The following is a 24198-nucleotide window of genomic DNA, read 5'->3' as shown; positions in this document are numbered from 1 at the left end:
TGAAGAAGGTCCCACAGAAGGTTTTACTAAGGAAGAAATGGAGGAATTTTGTGAGGCATTAGAGAGGGCAGCTGGCTCAATGAAAAAGGAAAAGTGGTCCTAGTTGGAAAGCTACACAGCAAAGTAGAAAATGATTGCCAGACATTGAAATGTTTTGGGAACATTTGGAGAAAAGAGCAAACTTATAATGGTAAGCACCTTCTGGATTTATGTTCAGGACATAGACTGGTTATTGCTAACACAACGTTCCAACATAAAATTGTGCACAAATTCACATGGAGAGAAGAGGCAAGGAATACGAAACGTCTCATTGACTATGCTATTGTTGAAAGTGATGTTTTCCCACTGGTTCAAGACAAAAGAGTGCACAGAGGATTTGAAATATGAAGTGATCACTATTTAGTCTTGAGCAGGATAAAATTGAGTTTCATATTGAAAAGAAGAGTGTGAAAGAAAGTTTTAAAATGAATCAAAGTTGAGCAGCTTTGGCAGGTGAACTGTAGACTTAAATACACAGACATTATTCATGAAAAAATGAAAAAGTTTGAAAACAAGAACCATACCTTGGAGATTCAGTGGCAAACCCTGAAGAAACCATTAATTCAACCAGACAGGTGAGGTTGTCTGCAAGGATAGGAAAATCAAAACTCCATGGTGGACTCAGGAAGTTAGAGGCAATAGAGGAAAAGAAGCAAGCATATCGAAAGTTCTTGGCAAGTATATCCGCTTGTGCTCTTAAGAATAAAGAGAAAAATGTAAGATAGAGCAAAGTGCTGTGCAAAATAGCTAAACAAAAGTCATGGAAAGACATCGGTAAGAATATAGGTAATAAATATCAGGAAACGAAAGTGGCAAAATATTCTGGAGCCTATTGAAAAAGCTTAGAAATTGAGGAAAAAGTACTGTAAGAGGAATCAAAGATGATAAAGGTGACATGAAAACCGAGGATAAAGTTATTCTAGATGTCTGGAGTAATTGTTTTGAAAGACTAAATGAAAGAAGCAGTGACATCATGATGGTGGGAAAATCCCAACATCAATGCAGTCAGGAATACATATTCGTACTTAAAAGTACAAAAAGTAATCAAAAACGTGAAATGTGGAAAGGTCGCTGGAGTAGATGAAATTCGACCAGAAATGCTCAAATATAGAAGTGGAAAAGTTTTACAGTGGCTGTATTGCATAAATCCCAAAGCCTGGTGAGAGGGTCGAATTCCGGATTATTGAAGTAGAGCTCTCATAGCACCCCTATACAAAAAGGGAATTAAAACTGTGTTGGATTTCCGATTCCGAAAAGCAGGTAAACCAGACAATAAACACAGTTAAGACAATTAAGACATTCACCACCATAGCTTCAGTTGTTTCTTCCGTGATTTCACTTAAATCAAACTGACATTTCATTTCCCTCTCTGTAACCCCCCACCCCCTCTTCTCGCTCCAGTACATAGTGACAAAGTGAGTTGTCAAGGGAGGACATTCTGGAATAATGTCAGCAGTGCCCATTTTCGCCTTTGCAGTTTTCGAAGAAAATATTAGAATAAAAGCAAAACTGACTTTCACTCACCTGTCTAAATGGAATGCTGCTATTTCACTGTTATGTCTCTCGAAGTCTACAAAGTAGAAATGATCTGGTAGAGTCTCTTTGTCCCTTGGAAACCTAAAAGTTCAAACGACATATTTCTTTAATAGTGTAGAAAAATAAAGTGCAAATAGTTTTGATGGAGGATTGAAAAATGAAAGCGATAATTTTCTTCTTAATCATACATAGTCTTGTATCGTTATTGCAGGTCACTCGGAAATCAAATTTCGCGGATTTCTTGAAAAATTCGTCGACTTAAACTAATCATATGCACGATTGCTGCTTTTCGATACCTGACTGCAGTGGGTGGATTGATAATGAATGGGTCTGAGTTTCACAGAGGTGAACTAAATTGTGTAAAGTGTATTCGCGACCGATTTTTCTATCGGCGAGAGACAAATCACAGCAGGCAAGAACTATCTCCGTAAAGATTCAAATAAAACAAACCGGTCTTTTTCAGTGGACAAATGCATGTCGCTGAACCCTATTTCGAAGCAATTAATTGCTTTTTTCAATTGTGAATAGTAAGTTGTTAAAAGAGAGCTAGAAAGTAATATTTGTAGGTGACTAATTTGTAATGTTTAGCAACAATTACTAAGAGAAATAAAAGAATACTTATTTGAGCAAATAAAATGAAAATTGGAGTTTACTGTGCATTTGATAAATCTTAAAACAGAAATAAAAGTCCTTTCAGAGTGGAATTTCGTCGAAAACAGCTTTTTGTGAATTTTACTGCACAGTTTTACAACAAAATTCACAGGGTGTGCTACGAGAACATAAAATTTGAAAGAATTGTAGTTTTCACGGCCTCGCAACAGGTTCGAAGAATTCACAGATTCTGAACAATCCACGTTTAAAACCAGTTTAATATTCACAGAAAATGTTTCTGTAAGTGAGGATTCGTTTTTAAGGGAATTTAAAAACTAATTTTAAGCGTGGATTGTTCATAATCTGCCTTAATTTTATAATTCGAAGTGCTTCATAAATTAGTGTGAAGAAAATATAGATAGCAAAATTAATTATTTATATTATCTGTTTAGGATCGCGCGCAGTCATTCTAGCGCTCTTTAATTCAAATTTATATTATAGTTGATGTAAATTATGAATAGAAATGTCTTCTTTCACTTGCGCTGAAGCGTATTTATTACTTCTACTACCACCAGAGATCCTTTCTTTTCTCCTGAGATCGAGCACTCTGCTGTGTGTTGACGAAGCTTAGATGATTGTCAAACACCAGAACAGTCACACATTGCTACTGTCAGGCCAGCAAAAGGACATAATCCTTTTACTCATCTCTCGAGGGACGACCATTGGAGACAAATAAACAAAATAAAAAGAACTTAAATCAGGTGACAAATCGTTGACGCTTTGTCGAGGAAATGGATGGCGCCTGAACGGATACGAGAGTATCCCGACGGAGAACCTATTATTTAGCGCTCCTCTTCGGTACATTTTACGATGCTGACAGCTTTCTTAGAAAAGGCAATAAAATTTCGCATTTATTGCAGCAAATGCATACCCTGCTGCCACAGGATGCTCCGTATTGAAGACGTCACGGTAGCATGGGTTAACGGAAAGTTATGATGATGTCATCACGGAAAGGAAGACACATCTGCACACATCCATGATCTCGGGAAGAAAAAAAAATAACTTTTCCGTTAAATAGGAGAAGAGAAAACTGTTTTTGGTTGTCAGATTAATGGGAAAATGTCATTGGTGATATCCCTTTAGTATATGACTTACAGTCATATTAAAAATGTCTTTTGCAATTTAAAAGTTTTTTTCCGTAATAAAATATTAAAATACTTTGTATTTCTGTTACCAGCTAATAGTTTTCTCAATATTTTTTAATCGCAACATCATGCCTGTTCATTTGTCTTTCCTCAGCTTCTTAGTAGTTTCCAACTTGGTGCAGTGCATGGAAGTTCTACTCATTGTTAAGAATATTTGTAACTTTATTTTTGTTAATTTTTTACAAATAATTATCGCATTGAGTGTTATTCATTATAAATAAACAAATACCGTTAGCTCTAGGGTTGTATTGGGATGCATAACTATCAATGCATAAAAATGTAAAAAAAAAATGCACCGATGCAGTGGTGAATTTCTTAAACGAGATTTTTTATGCCACTAATATTGCATAATGATGTTGCATATTAATGTTTTCGCAGCTTGCAATTTATGACGATTTACACACGTCGAGTTAGGAAATTAAGATTTCATATTGACGAAGCCCTTTGGTCGGAAAGACTAGGGTTCGATTCCCGTCAGTGACGTGAGGAACCTTTATCTGATCTAAAGGTGAGTTAGCCAGTCTCATACGGAGGTAGGGGTTTTTTCACCCGGAAATTCGAGTTTTCATCCCTCAAAACAGGCAAACCAACTCCGTGAACACACAGACGTCTACAGTCAGAAATACAATCCTCCAGCGGCAAGCTGGGGATTGTACTAACAAAGTCGTATTGTACTAATCAAAGTCGTATCTATGTAACAAGTGGACCCTGCATTGGAAGCGGAAAAACGCGCAGAGGAAGAAGACTGATGCTCTGATATTCTTTTGCAAACGAAACTTTTAACTTAAAGACGTTCGAGTTCCATTCCTGAAGTGACGATAGAGAAGCCCACCTGCGTACTGCACTGCAATTACAGTTATTTTTTCTTATGTGAAATCCACCTGCGAAAGTACTATGGTACTTTCGATTTCCGCCTCCCTTAGTACTGTGCGTGTGCTAAGAGACTTTTTAATTTTATTTTTTACATCCTTCCGACCCCTTGCTCTTTCTAGGCGTAAATCACTCGGTCAACCCGACAATTTGCACATAAGTTGATTTTTCTCCTTAAAGAATGCTCTCCATTCGGAAAAGAGCGAGTTTAACATGTTGAACATGGTGCACTATTATTTTCAATGCGTGCGAAAGTGTGTCTGTGTACTAATCAGTTAGACCATGGGTGGCCAACCTTTTATAGTTCATGCGTCAATTTTTTTCATTTTTAAGTTAAGATCCGCCATGCAAACTTATACCACTTTTCAGCCCTTTTAAAATATGGTAATATGGATATATTTAACAGTTATGCATAAATGATTTATTATATATATATGGTAATATGGACACTTTTAGCAGTTTTAAATAAAAGGATTTCATATAAGGTAATCATATGAAATTTCAATTTCATATGATTACTTTATTGATTTATTATTTATTTTATTGAGACTTTTGAAATTGCTTTGCTTTTGCTATGCTTGTGGTGTTTGAAGTTAAATCTGTAACAGAAAGCATCAAACAGTTTTTCAAATTTGAATCAGTCAGTCGCGACCGTAGTTTGTTCTTAATCATTTTCATTGATGAAAATGCTTGTTCGCATCTGTATGTAGTTCCAAAACGACAGATATAACTCTGAGCAAATTTTCTCAGGTCTGGAAAATGTTCACAGGGCAACGATCGCCAGAAATTAATTATATCAGAAGCATCTGGGAGTGATGGAAGTTCATTAAATTTCATTTTCAATAAAGAATTGGTTCTGAGATCAATAAGTTCCATTTCTATGTTACTAGACATCGTCAAGATTTTTTTTTCAGTAAGTGAAAAGGGGTTTATAAATACAAGTATGCTGTCTCCTTCTTCGGCAAAATCGCTAAAACGACTGTTAAAGAACTCTTGCAATAATCTGAGTTTCTCAGTATATTCTGTAAAGTTGCCATTATCTTCAATAGATTCACTATGTTCTTTTAAATGGGGAAATTTACTTAAATCCCCATTTTCTAACTGGGAGATGAACAGTTTTAATTTCATTTTGAATGCATCGATGTCATTTACTAAGCTAGGAAACAATTTGTTACAAATTTAGATCATTGAAGTGGCTTTCAACATCAACTAAAAATGCTAAATCAAATAGCCATTTCTCAACACACAACAGGGCTTTTTCCTCATGCAGCTCATCCTTCTCTTCCAGAAAATTACGAACACTTTCTTTCGGCTTCCAAAATCTACTGAAAACTTGTCCTTTAGAAAGCCAGCGCACCTCACAATGAAGGATGAGATCACCATATTCCATATCTAGCAGTTCACAATATTCTCTGAATTCTCTTCTGTTTAACCCTCTTGCTCTAATGTTATTCACACACTTTACAACTGGTATCATAACATGCTTCAAATTTAGAGTGTTTCCACACAGAGATTCTTTATGTATAATACAGTGATACTTTAGTAGAGAACGACCTAAAAACCTTTCAAGTAAAGTTAAAGTCCTATAAACTCTACCTACCATTGACGGTGCTCCATCAGTGCAAACACTGATGAGCTTACTAGAATCTAGTTGTTGATTTTTTAGACATAACTTTACTTTGTCAAATATGTCTGACCGTCTGGTTTTTCCATGAAGTGACTCAAGACCGATTAGTTCTTCAAAGATGTTAAAATTACCATCAATTCATCTTATAAAAATGCTTAATTCTTCTACATCACGTATGTCAACGGATTCGTCCAAGGCTAAAGAAAAGAAAGAACAAGCATGAACATGGACTTTCAATTGCTCATTAACATCATGGGAAAGTTCTTTGATGCGTCTTGTAATTGTTTGCTTGGACAGAGCAATTTGGTTTACTTTTCTTACAACATTCTTATCACCATGACATTTTGCAAATTTTTCGAGACAGGGCTTAACAACTTCTCCATCAGAGAAAGGCTTGTGTTTTTTAGCCAACACAAAGGCAATTTCATAAGATGCCTCCAGCACTGCCACACTTTCATAACTTCGTTTCGCAAATATATTTGTCTCTTTTTTATTTCTTCCTTTTTCTTAACCACACATTCTTTCCGCAACTCAGACCCAGGAACTAACTTCAGTTTTTCTTCTAATTCAGCTTAATGTTTTCTATAGTGTCTGTTAAGATCATGTCTTCTATTATGTGAGAGAGTACTTTCACAAACAATGCACATGGTTTTCCTGAAGGACCCGCAATAAATAAGAGCTCGTTTTCCCACAGTTCATTAAACTGGCGCTTGCTATCACCTTCTGCTTTTCTTCTGCTCATTTTATTTTGCAAATTAATGGGTAACTCACTGTAAAAAAAAAATTATCCCAAAAAGTAAAGCGTATTATTAAATAATTTATTTAAATTATTGAATTATTTAATAATAATTTTAACATTATGCACATTCAAAAACAGTTCTACAAGTTTAAGATAAGATTCCTGTTTTCATGAAGGCCAAATACAGTTCTGTAAGTTTAAAAATCATATATATATTTTTTTTCATAAAGAGTTTTCGTCTCTCTCTCTCGTAATATATTATGTCCAATGAAATATGAGATCGCTTCCTGCCATAATCAGTTGGCAATCACACACATAACCCAAACATCCTCCTTATGAAAGCTTTGCTGATGATCAGTTCAATTTTAGGAATAAACCTACTATACGTAAATCAAAAGGAAAGATATTGTATAAATAAAAAAAAACATATAAACACACATATACAAATACACTGAATAATTGCAGGTTTCAGTAATCAGCAAATTAGTTGAGCGGGAAAGGACTTGACATACGCGTTCAAAATAAAAAAATATATATTTTTAAATTTACAGAACTATATTAAGCCTTCATGAAAACAGAAATCTTATCTTAAACTTAAAGAACTGTTAATAAAAACATATAAGTTCGAAAACACGGGATTGTTCAGTCACATCGAATCAGCAGTTCATCGAACGTTATGACACGAGAGTTAGCTGTAAACTGATAGAGTAACTGGTGACGCATGTCAGCATTTGCGGGTGCCTGTTGCTTCAAGATCAAACAAGTATAATAAATGCGCACTCTAGAATACAGTGGTAGGTTAATTGTGTGTTTATATGTATAAATCGTATAGAAAATAGAAAACTTTTTTAAATTTTTCTCTGGGGTTCAGTGCGCCACTTCTAATCATGCGATGCGCCACTTTTGGCGCATGCGCCATAGGTTGGCCACCCCTGCGCTATCCCCTTTTCAAACTTTCATACATCGATAAAATACAATCCCACAGTGTCATGGGCGTCCGCAGGGAAGGGGGAAACTTCCCCCCAGGGATCGATTAAAATATTCCACAAATTATAATCGTAAAATTGATTGAGATATGTAATCTTACACCCTCGACCCTGGGAACGTTTTGTCTGTCTTAAAATTTTATTATGGGTTTGCCTCTTGCGGGGTAGCCATAGAACGCGTGTTTTATTACAGTAATAAAACACGTGTTCCTGTTTTTGGTTCATCTTTTTCTGATTTGTGAACAGTGGCCATTTAGTTTGCCCTCTGTTTAGTAAGTTACAGAGTGAAGTGTGAATTGTAAATTTATAGTGAAACAATTTAAACAAAAAATGCATTTTAAAAGGTTAGTGTATGTAATTTAATATTATTTTACTTCTTAGTTTTATGATTTTTTTGCCTTTTAACTGAAATAATTTAATTTAGGTTTCATTAATTAGTTGATTTTTAATAAAATATGCCGCTCAATTTTTCAATATATGAAATTGTGCTAAAACTATTAATTCTAAATACCTTTTTTTTCCCCCCAAGAAAGATCATTAAAATCGATGCAAAATGAAAATAATGTATTTATAGTTTACATCGACAAATAATTACATAAAAAAGGTAAAAGACGTTTATTGATGTAATTATTTAATTAAATCAATAATTATAAAAATTTATGAATTATTATTTGTCTCCAAACTCCCCCCCCCCCTCCTGGAAAACATGATAGCGCACCCAACCGAAATGATCATGCAACGCCACTAATATATATATATACATACAGGGTGGTCATAAAATAACTTTCCCTCTTCCGAGGCATCTATAGATAAAGCCAATAAACGGAATGAGACCAAATTTTATATTGAGACTTTTAAAGGAATGGGGAGATGATTTCTGCAAAAAAAAAAAAAAGATTTAGTTCCAGAAGTCGCCAATAGGGGAAATTTTAGCGCTAGCGGAGCCGAAAACTTTAATGATTTACATTAAAGGCAGATAAAATGGAATAATAACATTTCGACGGTGTAAGCGACAGCCGCGTCACTCATTCCAGCTGGATATGTTGTGCATTATAATGATAATAAGAATAATAATAAATAAACTAAAACAACAACGTGCAAGAAGACACAGAAATTAATGTAGTGATTTAACTAACAGGAAATAATGTTTTATTCATCAGAATCAGGGTCCCCTAAACTACATACACGATTTTCAATGTGCTGACCTTTCTTGTGTACAACAAATTACATCATGTGAGACATGCTCTACAGCGGAGCTTAAGGAGTCGGATTGGATGTTCATAACAGTCCGTTTTATGTTCTCTTTCAGGACATGCAAGTTGGGAATGCCACCAACAAACACAACGGATTTCAAATATCCTTAGAGCCAAAAGTGACATGGAGTGATGTCTGTGTTCGAGGCGGCCATGCCGTCGGAAATAACTGACTGATAATCCTCTCATTACTGAAATGCGGGCGTAAAAGAGCTGTACTGAACTTTCAATGTGTGGCCGTGCTCCATCCTGCATAAAAATTATGGAGTCCAAACATTGTCTTTGCTGCAATGCAAGAAATGACAAAATATCCCAGCATTCGTTGATAAATATCTCCAGTAATGGAGCAGGTTACAGGACCTGTAGGGATAATACGCTCAAAAAAGTATGGTCCTGTTATAAAATCGGCTGTGAAGCCACACCATACGGTTACTTTTGGAGAATGCAGTAGTACTTGCTGGATCTCTTGGGGATGTTCAGATGCCCAAATTCTGCAGTTCTGAATGTTGACCCATTTAGGTAAAATTGAGCCTCATCACCCCACAATATTCTCCAAGGCCTGTCATTGTCGACCTCCATTCGAGCAAGAAACATTATCGCGAAGGTCATGCGCTTATCATAATCTGCGGTAGTTAGTGCTTGCACACGACTGAACTTATAGGGATAGAAATGAAGCATTTTATGTAAGATTTTCCAGACTGTACCATTCGCCAACTTGATATGGCTTATGGACCAGTACTGGTCCCTGTGTCGTCGAACATCGCAGTAGCAATGTCTGTTACTGTCTCTTCTTTGACTGCTTTCCGTCCTCTTCCAGGTCTAACTCCTAGTGATCTAGTTTCTTCAAATTTCTTAATCATAGCTCTCAGTGCTACAGCTGACATAGGACCTGTACGCAGGTTACGAAGCCTTCTAAATTCCCGAAGGGCCGCTACGGCATTGCAGTGGTTAAGGTAAAATAACTTAGCAAGTAAAGCATGCTGAGGCAAGGTCGGATGCATATTGAGCACAATTCGTAAGTCATTCGAATAACTGCCTGAACGGTTCCAACAATCCCTTTTTAAGTGAAACTGGTGACGCTGCTGTCACGTACGCACAGTAAAATTTGCATAATCCTTTTTACCTGCGTTTACGTGAAAATTTTGACTGCTTTCGACTCCGCCAGCGCAAAAATTTTTTCTATCGGCGACTTTTATATATATACTGTATATATATATATATATATGTTAGTGTGAGTGATATACACTTATCATAAATCTCATCAAGAAACAATCTTTAATTATTATTTTCCATGTTAGGAAGAAGCCGAAATAAAAGTTAAAAACCCGAGAACTGTGAAATAAATAATACTTACTATATTAGTACATTATGGCTCAAAAGAAAAAGTACTGAACTTCGACAACCCCTTCAGTGCACGCATTATGAGATATTCCGTTAGACTGCATGCACATTAATTGAAGAACACATATAGAGTCTATGCAATTACATTTAGCTGTAGCAATCGAATTGGAGTTTGTAAGAAAAGACGTTAATTGTTGAGCATTATTTTCGTTCATGCTGAGCTGATAGTGCAAATTGTCCAAGCCTGCGACATGTCTGGTGATCAGTTTGTCCGTCATTTCCATAAGCGTGCCCCAAGCAGGTGTGTCACCATTACCTTAATCGAGAGTTTCTGACGTACCAGAAGAGTTCTGCCGCAAGCCAAAGGAGTCAGAGAGACCACGAACTGTTAACACAAATGAGAATCACGGTCCTCTGGCCGTGATAAACAGGGACATCACGAGTGACGTCCCTGTTTGCGGATATCAGTTAGTGAAGTCACTTATCTCAAACTGATAGTCGAGTCCACAAACAGTGAATTCACTCGTGAGGCCACTCATCTCCCCTTTACTAAGTGGACATCTTCTGCAGCAGGGTTGGGTGGAGGTCATTGCAGGGAAGGGTGACTTCACCCTCTCGACTACCTCTTCCCCCTCCTCCACCTAATCCTATTTGCTTCCTCCGCTCATTACAAGCCGGTGATAACTGTAAAAATGGAACAGAAGGAGTAAGCAATCATATGAAGTTGTTCATTAATTATATATTTACGACAATTTATCACATAATTATACCTCTGACATATGAGTGACAGAACTAGATATTCAAAATATGAAAAGGCTGTAAGAGCAAGTAATATTAGGATGACAATTTATCACATCATTATACCATACAGCAGACGCTACGACTTTTAATCAAACCAAACAATCGCAAAATGTAAAAAACACTTAGAAATAAATTAACTAAGTCTCATTTCCTATGAACGTTTTTCCGCATCTCAACAATTTTTGACATATGAGTGACAGAACTAGACATTCAAAACATCAAAAGGCTCTAAGAGCAAGCAATATTAGGAACTCTCGATGCTGTTTTCAAAAATAAAGAGAAGTTACATTTTCTTTTCTTTTCACACAGTTGTACATGATAGAAGTTGAAAATCATGTGGCTGCCAGTCGAATCTTATTTCAAAACTTTACGATCCCTACTATTCAACAGCAGAACAACAACAACAACAACAACAACAAAAAAAAAAAAAAAAAAAAAAAACAGAGGAGATAGCTAATAACGAAATTTTGCTTTTTTTTTTTGATGGATAAAGTACAAAATGAATAGTAAAACTAAATAGTGACAATTTTGTTACTATATCTGTAGATGTTTCCAACAGACTAGAATATTTGTTCAACAGTTTGGAATTAAAGTAAAACTGTAAGAATTTGGTGATTTAACAGACTCTTAAAACATTTGATATAGAAAATTAAAAAAAAAATGTATCGTACTCTGCAGATAACACAAATACAAATTTTGAGGAATGAGAAGAGAGCGAAACTAATATTCGTACAAAGTAAAAACAAGAAATGGCTCTTACATTTTTACAGTAAGAGTAGAAAACAAAAGAAATTTGCGAGTTTGAAGATATTGAGTACAAAAAGTTTTGTTACACAGTAATATGAGATGTTTAAGTCTTATTTGATTTGGGTAGAATTGAAATCTTATTTCCTTTCTCAGTGTGAAACTTCTTGCCACAAATTAATCAGACTTTTTGAAAATTCACTCAGTGAATTATTAGTCTTATTTGTTCCTGCCAAACTTCAAATGTTTCAAGAAACTGTGTAAACTTTTTGAAAAAAACAAAAAATTAAAATTTCAGCTACAGAAGTAGATTTGAAGCACAAGGAATCGAAGGTAAAATTAATAGCCAGAAGTGATAATAAGTTCATCCAACAGTTTTGCAAACAAAAGCAGTTTCTGTATGTCAATGAAGGAGACATAAAAAGTAGATTTGGGAAAGCATATTTTGAATTTTTATGAGAAATGTATCTCTTATTAAGAAATGTGGGAAAGTAGGCCTCAAAACTACAGAGCAGCTTTCATGAATACAATGAAGTCGGGATTTTGAGCTTCAGTGACCAGACGTTGATGCATCCTCAGAATTTGTTAATTCCATACCACCCTTCCGAAAAAATCAGTTGTTGAAATAGACAATCTTTTTGCTAATCACGCAAACAAATCTTAAGATTCGTTTGCGTCATCAGCATTTCGATGTACTAATTAGTGGTTATAAAATAATTAATTAATAATTAATTATTTTATAACCAAAAAAAAAAAAAAACACAGTGAGTAACGAACATTTTTTAAATTATTATTAAATCTTTGGAAATTGTGAAATATTTGTAGGTAATTATGTTTCGAATTATACTCTGTGAATATAGTTGTCAATAATATTTCAACAAAAAAAAAATGCAATTGCATATCTAAATGAACAAAGTTTGGTGTCGTTGGATGTTTTCAATATTTAAATTACACTACAGTGAAATTTTTACTCAGTTATTCTGTTGATATATAAATCCATAATTTTATACCTTAATGCAATTCTCTTTAATTATGGTACAAAAAAAAGTTAACATTTAATGAGGAAAAAGTAATGAAATTTTAAGATCTGCAAAACGACAATTATACAATTAAGAAAAAGTCTAACTTTTTAAATAGTTACAAACATACAGATTTCTGGCTAGTTATGCTGGGGAAAACAGATATCCCAGTAATTAATTATTTTATAAAATGTCTACTGCTACCGATTGGCAACGAAATGTGAAAAAAAAAAAATGTGAGGGTATGTGTATGTTTGTGGGGGTAAGGAGGGTGGACACCACTGATGTCATCCAGTAGTTAATTACTTCAGAAAATGTCTAATTGCTACCTAATGACAAACCCAAAATTCCAATCTCTAATCATTACCCATAATGCCACACCCGAACCAAAGGCTCACCTCACGTCACTGACAGATGGCGTCATATTGCAGAATTACATGCTCTGACCAAAAGAAACAACGTGATGTCATCGGCAACTGGGTTCAACAGACCATCACCAGAATTCCATACTCTAACCATCATCCAGAATTTCATACTCTAACTAAAAGTATGTCAACAACGTGATGTCACAGAGAGAGATATCCCCCAGGGAAATTCCAAGGATTCCATACTCGTGACATCACTTATCTAATCACCCAATGACGTCACTGATCTTATCGACCAATGACGCCACGTTTTCTTATCTTATCTTATCTACCAGGTGATTATAAAATAACATCAAGTGTTCAGAACCCTCTAGCAGTAATATATTGGACAAAACACACCAATATTCGGTAGATGTTCACAGTGGAACATGGGGATTCAATTTAATGGGGGGAATAGTACCAAAACTCGCCAACAGGGGAAATTTTGGCACTGCCAAATTAATTTTAGTAGGTGTGACTAATGAATGACTAAATGGCAAATGAGAGACAGCACACATCAATTTCATGACGTTCGATATGACCACCATTCTGATGTTCCAGGAATTGCATACAATGCACGACATTTTCAACAGTGGCTCGAAACATATCGGAATTGATTTGTCTCACGTGTAACGTTATTCGATCTTTCAAAGTTGGAATATTGGGTACATCTCCTTGATACACAATGCTTTTAATAAATCCCCACAGACAAAAGTCACAAGGATTGAGATCAGGTGATCTCGGTGGCCATGGCATGGGAAATGCATGACTAATGATTCTTCTGCAAGAGAAATATTGTTGCAAAACATGCTGTACCTGAAGTCTGATGTGGGATGTGTACCATCCTGCATGAAGATGGTCAAATCGAGACATCCTCTTTGCTGCAGTTGTGGAACCACAAAGTTCTGTAGCATATTGGCATACCTGTTAGCATTGACGGAACAGGTCACTGGTCCATTTTGGAGATTTTTCTCGTAAAAGTATGGACCAATGATAAAAGATGCCGTAAATATGCATCACACTGTGACTTTTGATGAGTGGATAGGCATCTGCCGATACATGAGCGGATTAGTTGCAGCCTAAATGCGACAGTTGCATGTTAATATTACTGTTCAAATAAAAGTGCGCTTCATCACTCCATAAAATCTGCCATGGCCATCATCCACTTCCATGTGTGCTAAGAATCTCAAAGATAAGTCGATTCGTGTGGTCTCATCACCAGGGCGCAAATCAGTTTTTGTAAGTTTGTTACGCTAATCAGTCCTTTTCGTAAATTTTTCATATGCTGAAAATCATGAAGACAAGCACTGCCATTATTGTTCCACTGATAATATTGTTCCACTGATAATATTGTTCCACTGATAGTAGTTTGACTAACAAAGCGTGCTCACGTAAGGTAAGAGGCTTCGAAAAGCAGTTCGTCTGTGAATGATAAGAAATCTCACAGGCTTTCCTTTTATTGCATGATCGCTCACAAGAAACGCGATAATGGAAATTAATGCATTTTACTCGACAAACAGGGCCAAAATTTCGCCTGTTGGCGACTTTTGGTACTATTTTTTCCGTAAAATCGAATCCCCGTGTTCCACTGTGTATGTCTACCGAATATTGGTGTGTTTCGTCCAATACATTACTCGCTAGAGGGCTCTGAAAACTTGACGTTATTTTATAATCACCCAGTACATCTTGTTCGTAGTGACACCCATACTACTTGGTTATTTCGTAGGAACATTTTTCTGTTTTGTGACTTCTCACTTTATGATAATTATGCCTACATTATTGTGTTATTATTCAACTACTGTTTACAGTTTTGAATGTGTATATAAAGTCAATATCAACAATTGCCTGATTATGAACATATGATGTAAGGATAGGGAGGCTTGGAGCTTCCACGGATAGCATTCAAAAGTAAATACAATTGCTTATTTTGTGTAAGATCCCAGAACTTATTTGCTTAGAATTTAACCACTGTCAGTAGGTCAATTGTCTTCCAAGGAATATCTGAACATTGTTGCAGGTCAAGTCCATCCTGTAGTGTTGACTTTTTATTTGTCAGGTGAAGATTGTTTCATGTTCAATCATGCTATTGTCCATCGTGCAAGAATTTTTCAGTTCAGAGAGCTTGACAGTGACTTCCATCATCTTCCCTGTTCACTACAAAATATTGTCCTGAATTTCATTGAGATATTATGGGACATATTGGAATAAGAGTTCTGGGCGCAAACTCTTCTGTCAAATCTGAGGAAGGTAAAGTACTGTCTGGTGAAAGTATCGTATGTTGGGGGGGGGGGGGTGGGGGGGGGGGGGGGTGGGGGGGGGGGGGGGTGGGGGGGGGGGGGGGTGGGGGGGGGGGGGGGTGGGGGGGGGGGGGGGTGGGGGGGGGGGGGGGTGGGGGGGGGGGGGGGTGGGGGGGGGGGGGGGTGGGGGGGGGGGGGGGTGGGGGGGGGGGGGGGTGGGGGGGGGGGGGGGTGGGGGGGGGGGGGGGTGGGGGGGGGGGGGGGTGGGGGGGGGGGGGGGTGGGGGGGGGGGGGGGTGGGGGGGGGGGGGGGTGGGGGGGGGGGGGGGTGGGGGGGGGGGGGGGTGGGGGGGGGGGGGGGTGGGGGGGGGGGGGGGTGGGGGGGGGGGGGGGTGGGGGGGGGGGGGGGTGGGGGGGGGGGGGGGTGGGGGGGGGGGGGGGTGGGGGGGGGGGGGGGTGGGGGGGGGGGGGGGTGGGGGGGGGGGGGGGTGGGGGGGGGGGGGGGTGGGGGGGGGGGGGGGTGGGGGGGGGGGGGGGTGGGGGAAATAACAACAAACATTCGCGTCACGATTCCTTATCTTATCTTGATCTTGATCTGGTCAGAAGTGTCCACCAATGACAACACGATTACTTATCCACTAATATTTCCCTTTCCATTCAAAACAATAACGTCACTTATTTACAACTAACAAATGAGGTCACTTATCTACATCTGAAAACAACACACACCCACGACACGATTCCTTATCTTATCTTGATCTTGATCTTGTCAGAAGTGAGCACCAATCACGACACGATTTCTTATCCCCTAATATCATCCTTTCCATTCAAAACAACAACGTCACTTATTTACAAATGACGACATTTATTTACAAATAAAAAATGACGTCACTTATCTACATCTGAAAACAACACACACCCACCTCACCATTCCTTATCTTATCTTGATCTTCATCTGGTCAGAACTGCACCACCAATCACAACACGAATCCTTATCTCTACCATCACCCATAATCCCATACGCGAACCAACACACAACAACAGAAGCCAGTGACACACTTGCCCACAGAAAAATTCCAAACATTACACACCCATGAAGCCACGCCCACAATGACGTCATCAACCAATCACGTCACGATTCCTTATCTTATCTTGATCTTGATCTGGTCAGAAGTGACCCCCCTACTACTAAGGTGAATGAAGCATGAATGATCGGGTGTGACCAGGGGAACGTGGCTAAGTCAGCATTTGTAGCAACTAAGAAACATTGCTAAAGATAATTTTATGCCATTACCGAAGATGATCACTTCATTTGCCAGGGACAGAGGTTGCAGGGTTCCCTCCCGGAAATCCTGTACAAATGAAAAAAAATCAAAAATGAAATAAAGAATATCGAAACAAGCTTGTAGTAACAAGCGCGATCTACAATGAAGAAGGAACCCTATTTTAAGACACTTGTCCAAAAATTAATCAAAAGTAAAATATAAATGAAAACACAAACGTATATATATATATATATATATATATATATATATATATAATATGTAGAAAGTATTTTACCTAGGGTATATAATATATATATATAATCAAGATACCAAGTAATTTTATATAAACTTGGTATCTTGATTACATAATATACCCCATTACATAGTATACACGTTATAATTTGGGGGAGAAGAAGCCATAGCTAGCTAACTGCAGCAAATCTTGATATCCGACTGTTGCTTTGTCCGAATACTGGACTTGGTTTTCTTGTTTGAGCAAGAATAAGCTGATACCATCAGTCAACTAAATCTCGTATAAGATTTTTTATTAACACTTTTGTCTTCTCTCCCCCTTTCGTAGTGAACAATTGAAGAATTCTGAAACTTGAATTGGATTCTTGGTTTGATAACATTATCAAGATTTTATTAAATTATGTTGTATACGGAAATCTTGGCAGCGTCAAAATATATCTCCTTAACAAACGCTGCGAGGCTGCGAAAAAAGAGCCCGCCGGTCAGCAGTTTGTTTTTGGAAGTTTAAACTTCTGGTTTTTTGTTCTCCTCCGAAACATCGACGAAATATATGCGCTTTAAACGAGGTCTTATGAAGAAGTTTATTACAGTGTGGTACAAGAGTTGATAAAAATTTTTGCAAGATGTCCAAAAATCTCAGAAGTAAAAACTGAAGGAGGAAATGTAAGGACCTGAAATCACGGAATATTAAAAGTTGAATTCCAAAAGCGAGTCACTAAAATATAACTAGAAAATTTTTAGAATTATTATTGAAGAGGTTCAAGAATAGAATTAAATTATGAACTAGTTGATCAACTTATAACAAAACATAGCAAAATTGGGGGAGGTCACTAAAGCTTCATTTCCTTTATTCTGACTTGTTTCTTGCACAAAAACCTTCTGCTGAATTGAAACGTTAACTTCTGTTCAAACCAATAATAAAGTTTAGGGCTCTGATGCATTTTAGACGCTTTGCAGTATTCATTCTTCATCGCCATCTGTTATTCCTCTGCAAACGCAAATTTGGAATGGAGTTATTTCGTGAGTTGCTTAAGATAAGCAGCTCAGTCGAACTAATAGGAATAATTTTCAAACAAATTTAGAATAAAGTTGCTTCTTATGTATTTCGGGTTACTCTTAAGAATGGAATTCTCTGCAATTCGAACAATATCGCAACAGAAGCAACAAGAAAGGATTATGAAATATAATTACAAATTATGATAAAAAGTATTATTAAATTACACGAATTGTTAAAAATAATGGAATAGCCGATACTCAGTTGCCGCCGATCTCCTGCTTACTCTAGAACCCTGCTTCCCCCATTGTTTTATTTACTTTTTGATATTTATTTCACAAGGGTATTTTTTTTTCCCGATTGTTTTGCATATATGCCATCGAAATGAATTTGGCCAAGTCATATTTTAATACTGGCAGCAGACAATCCAAGGCGTGTGGGTGGTGGTGGTGGGGGGGGGGAAAGCTATTTTATAAGTCCTACAATATATGACCTATTTGAACTCTTCGTTAAAATAACTAGCTTCTTTTATTAAAGACAAAGTATTTTACTCTCCTTTGTATAAAGGAAAAGGAATTAACAATTTGTAATAATGAAAGAAATTTTTAATTGTAGCAGCCACAGATGTAATTAAAAATTTGCGGGTGTTAATTTGCAATCTGCATTAAAAGGCCTGCCTGTCGTAATTTTGGTAAATTAATGTATTTAGAACAGTCATTTCATCACATTAGTGGCTACATTTAGTAAATTAATGCATTTCAGGATCGTTTTTATGACCGGCATAACAGCTCTTAATTTTATTTTCTTCAACACCAGAAAGCGCAAAAGAACGTTGATACTTTTCGCCGTTCTAATTTTGAATTGTCTCCACTAGTGATTGTTGTTAATTGCCATGTTTACCGAGACAATGTTTTTTCCGGCTCCACATATGTTAGTTTGAAATCCAGCGAAATGTTAGTAGTTGTTTTTTCCGTGTTTTTTTTTTTTTTTTTTTGTGTGTGTGTGTGTGTGTGTGTGTGTGTGTGTGTGTGTGTGTGTGTGTGTGTGTGTGTGTGTGTGTGTGTGTGTACCCTTAATTAGCAAAATGAATAACTGACTACATATAAGCCACTTTAGACCTTTTTTGTTTTATCACTCACATATTTCTATACATTTACGAGGATGGTCTGAAAAGTTCTCGGCCTCGACCATAGATGGCAAAACTATCGCAAGATTTTTTTTTTATGTTTGTACATCTGTCATAAGCATCCATGTGGAATTGCAAGTCATTCTGTGCTGTGCTGTCTGAAGAAAAAGTGTCTGTATCCCTTGAAATGGATAAAATTGAGTATCGTGCAGTTATAAAATTTTTTGTAAAAGAAGGTTCAACGCCAAAAGAAATTCATTTGAAGTTCATAAACGTTTATTGGTACTCTTCTTCTTCGTTTTCGACAATTAAGAAATGGGCTGCCGAGTTTAAACGTGGCCGTACCAGCCTTGAAGATGATCCAAGTGAAGGACGGCCAAAAAGATAAGCGTAACAACATCAGAAATCATTGATCAAGTGCACCATAAGGTACTGGATGACCGGCGAGTCAATGTGCGTGAAATTACTGAGACTATAGGCATTTCAAAAGAACGTGCAGGATATATTTTGCATGAAGAATTGCAAATGAAAAAGCTTTGAGCAAGATGGGTGCCGCGCTTGCTCACAGCAGTTCAACAACGCACTCGCATGAAAATCTCTGAACAGCACTTGGAGCGTTTTCACAAGAATAAAACTGATTTTGTGCGTCGATGTATTACTATGGATGAAACTTGGATTCACAATAACACACCAGAATCCAAACAGCAGTCGAAACAGTATACTGAAGCTGGTTGTTAAGCGCCAAAGAAGACAAAGACGGTTCCATCAGCAGGAAAGGTCATGGCATCGGTGTTTTGGGATGCTAAAGGCATTTTGTTTATTAATTATCTTGAAAAGGGTAAAATAATAACCGGAGAATATTATTCAGATATCTTTTAACCAGGTTTTAACCCGGTTTGCAGGAGAAAAAAAAATCATCTTTCATCAGGACAATGTACCTGCTCACAAAGGTGTTTTGGCAATGGGAAAATTAAGGGATCTGCACTATGAATTGTTGGAACATCCACCCTATTCACCAGATTTGGCTCCCTCTGACTTCTATCTCGTCCCAAAACTAAAACTCTTCCTCGCTGGTCAGCGTTTTTCTTCGAATCGAGAGGTGATTGCAGCTGTAGAGGGATGTTTTTCAGATCTTATTGAGAATCACTAAAGGGACGGGATAATGGCGCTGGAGCATCGCTGGAATAAATGAATTAGTCTTAAGGGAGATTATGTTGAAAAATAAAAATAATTTTGAAATTATGAATTCGTTTTTTCATTGTTAGGCCGAGAACTTTTCAGACCACTCTCTTACTGTCTTACTTTCATTTCTTAGTATGATCGGAAGGAAGATGTGACAATTTTCCTTTTTGTTGGAAAGAGTTGTATTCTAATCCGATCCAGAAAGCTGAAGGTGAGTCAACCGATCTCATACGGAGATAGCAGCGTTCAGAAAACAGTTTTTTTTTTCGCCCTCGAAATAGCCAATCTGATAATAATATACTATTCTCTTAGCTGTTCCGACCATAATTTCAAACAAACGCTGCCTTATTTTGGCATAACAAACTCGTTACTTCTTTATGTATGAAATTTGTTTCGTTTCGCCATACAGATTGTGACAATTCTGTTACTCCAGTTTTTGATTTAGTAGCTCTATGAAAAGATGCACAAAAGGTTCTGAATTACGTCACAAGTATACTAACTGAGAAAAAAAACGAAAAAAGAAATTTAATTCTCATTTTCCGTTAAGGATTGGTTTAGGAAATAAAGGTAAGCCTTTGCACAACCTGTTTTATATTGGCAGGAGGAGAAAGTATTGATTCTTAACATTTCAGAGAACTCATAGGTGGAAACAGATACTACAGTTGTCATAGTAACACTAATTTAAATAATGAGAAACAGCAGCAATTTTGCCACAAACAAGTAACGCAATGCATCAGCAGTTGTCGTAATTGCGTCCGCTCAGCACTGCAGTATATGATCTATGCAGGGTGGGATCTCTTAACTAAAACGACTTGATTCAGATCTCGTGGTTCATAAGAAGTTTTATAGACCTTTCACGCAAGGCCAAATTAGTCAATCTTAGTCAGTGACAGCAGATTTTTTTTTCTCTTTGTAATATCATCATTTCTTTTGCAAAACTGGTAACCCAGCCCAACACACACACACACGCGCGCAACTGACACTACACCGATGACAGAATTGTGAAATTATGACGTATCACTGCAATAACAAATGGCGCAATTGTGTTGTCATCCTGTGTTTAATTTCCATACTGCTAAGCAGTGACAATGTCACTAATTGATATATTTAGTTGTTATTTCTTTTCTACTACCCTTGGTATCGACGCGCCCTTTTCTTCTCCATGTCAACTGTTTGTGGTGGAGGGAACGATTTCCTTCTCATATTCTTAGGCATGCTTCTCGTGAGTCTCTTTTACCGCCCTGTTTTGCGGATCACCATCACTGGGATCAAATACCCAGGCAGTGCACACAGTAACATTACAGAAAGAGTTGAGCACGACACCAATAATCTCTCTCTCTCTCTCTCTTAAATACGACAGGTAATTTTATCCTCTATGCTTCTCCAAATGGTCACAGCTTGACTTAACAATTTGTACATCATTCTTCTTCCCACTGTATAAATGGGAGTTAGGCAATCATTTTACCGTAATAGCCACCTCTTACAACATGGGCAGCTGTGTATTATTCCATCATGGATATCACAATGAAAAGCGATCAAGCTAACCGGAATATATTTCTCAACCGCGGAAGAATTTGATTTTTCAACTGTTGTATCCTCTCTTATTAATGAACTAGTGAATCGTATTATAGAAGCCGCGAGAACTGCAATGCCCAACGAGGTTCCAACTCCCCCCAAATCATAGTGGAATTCAGAATGTACAAAAAAGCTTGAGGTTTCCGCAGATACCCTACTACACGAAACAAACGTACTCGTGCTGGATCGTAATACATGTCGTAACACTGGCTTCCAAAAATATCATTGTGCATTAGATCGTTTAATCCGATCCAATGACGTGAAGTGAAGCACCCTTTGGAAATGACTGCTGTAAAACGTGAGAGCACTTGTTATCGGTTTTCTTTGACATGGGAAAAAAACTTTCGACAGATCTTGAAGGTTCGCCGTATACTGTATTGAAATACCTGTGCAACTTTGGTCTTATAGGGAACCTCCCTCCTTCTTTTCATTAAAGACTTTCTCTCTCTCTCCAACCGAGTCTTTCAATTCCGAGTAGGATTAAACCCTTCGTATCTTTTCTTCAAGGAGAGGGAGTCCACAAATTAAGAGTAAGGCTGTAAGAGTAGTGCTGTGAGAGCGAATGACGTGATACCTAATATGTGGGACTTGCAGGTGGAGGAAGCAGCACTCTCTGCGTGAATTACTTTACCATCTTTCGTCATTCCTGGAAGAGACAGACAGTTGCAGCAAGCCATTAACCATCTTCGAAACAAGGGACGTAAATGGATTCATATTTTGCCACAATAAAACGGCTCGCATGCATTTTTGCTAAACGGTATTCATCCTGACCACCCAGAACTGAGACTAGGATTAGCGATAATCCCCGTTGCAACAGAAATCCACTTCTTGGAAAGTATATTGGACAAAAACACCGAGCATGATCACCTCAAGTAAGTCAGTTGTAAGATAAATGTCGAAGAATGATAACATCATTCGCACTTGTGCTTCCACTTCTTGGGCTGCAAAGATATTAATTGGTCCTTTTGTATCGAGCATTTATCTGCTCAAGACACCATTATGCTTCTGCAAGATACAATACACTTCGATTTATCTGATCAGGTTATTAGAATTGTAATTAAAGCCTTTCTAAAGTACGTCGAAGCATATGAACCACCTTCGACATCTGCTGTTGTGCTTTGTTATGTGCAACCAGAATAAGAACCATCATACACGTTTTAATTGACTGTCCTTATTTCTTCCAAGAACGCGGTCATTCTATTGGCAATTTTAATCTCCAGGAGCTCCACGCTGTGATGACGGATTTTATGTGATTGTTCCGATATACAATGTGTTTTACATTTCTATAAAAGAGTAACTTTATACATAGACTTACACTTACTCTTGACAAAATTGTCTAAAGGTAATTTTCTCTGTTGACTTTATATTTTTCTTGTATATACTTACTTGGGTTCGATTCTGGCCTAGAAGGCAAAGGAGCTTAATAATAAGTTTTTCCCCCTTCAGCTAAAGGTAGGTTTAGCCGATTTCTCAAATGGAAGCTTTTCCTACCCGAAACTCGGATTTTTAACTCCTCGGAACGCAACCCGTGCAGAATAATACACGCAATGAACAACCGTAATGCATTAGTGTTATGTTTTTATAAGCTATTATAAAGTTTTTTTTTTTTTTTTTTTTTTTTTTTTAGCATGGTATATTCTTATTATTCATTTATAGCCACGCGACACAAATATAGTACTTTTACACTTAAAATTTTAATTTTTTCCTATTTACGACTTCTTGAAAGAAAAAAAAAAGAAAAAAACAAATGGGGAAAGCATCGCTGCTGTAAGCGATCATTTTGTCGGTTCGGAAGTCTAAAATTACTTATGCAGATAGTAATCTTACACTCTCTCTTCATCAGTAATAGATTTCTCCAAGTTTCCCACCCCCATCTAAATAGGAAGTACGAAATTTATAACCATTCTTAGACATAGGTACATAATGTTGTCCATCATTTCGTATACGAATATAGTTCTACCGTAGTTCGGTAGAACTATATTCGTATAGCCCCAAAACACGAATAGGAAGTTTACGTCTCTCTCTCTCTCTCTCTCTCTCTCTCTCTCTCTCTCTCTCTTTCTTTGTCGGCCTTGAAGTGGGCGAGTGTTTTGTGGTGGTTATCTGACGGAAATGGTGCTAGTTTTCGGAAACGTTTAACCATTAACTTATACTTCTCGTGCGGTTATAATTGCTATAAATGTTTGTCGAGGTCTCGCCACGTCATAAGAAATTCAAATTAAGATAGATGCGTGTATTTGACTTCATAATTTTAGCTTCCTTGTAATACTTGTGCCTCACTCATAATTCATCCATCGAAGTGGAATATCCTGTTTTCCCAGTACGACATCAATCTTTCATCTTCTTAATAGTGTGTGAAAGTTATATCCAGGTTACGAGATTAGTAATTACTGAGTTCAGCACGGAACAGCAC

The 24198-nt window shown here is 37.3% G+C and overlaps 1 protein-coding gene across 1 annotated transcript in view; it reads right to left on the bottom strand.

Moving 5' to 3' along the window:
- LOC150099841 (extracellular serine/threonine protein CG31145-like) overlaps nt 1–24198 on the bottom strand; it is a 194185-nt gene that overhangs the window by 18815 nt on the left and 151172 nt on the right. Inside the window, exons 4-5 of the mRNA XM_090403502.1 lie at nt 23107–23188; nt 1564–1656 (exon numbers count right to left, since the gene is read on the bottom strand). Of these exons, the coding sequence (XP_090259628.1) occupies nt 1564–1656; nt 23107–23188 (175 nt within the window). The remainder of the gene's footprint in view (nt 1–1563; nt 1657–23106; nt 23189–24198) is intronic.

This window comes from Typopeltis vanoorti, chromosome 14 (assembly GCF_054136105.1).
Source record: "Typopeltis vanoorti isolate ZY-2024b chromosome 14, IOZ_Tvanoo_1.0, whole genome shotgun sequence".
NCBI lineage: Eukaryota > Metazoa > Arthropoda > Arachnida > Uropygi > Thelyphonidae > Typopeltis > Typopeltis vanoorti.
This window is presented reverse-complemented; position numbering and strand designations above follow the sequence as displayed.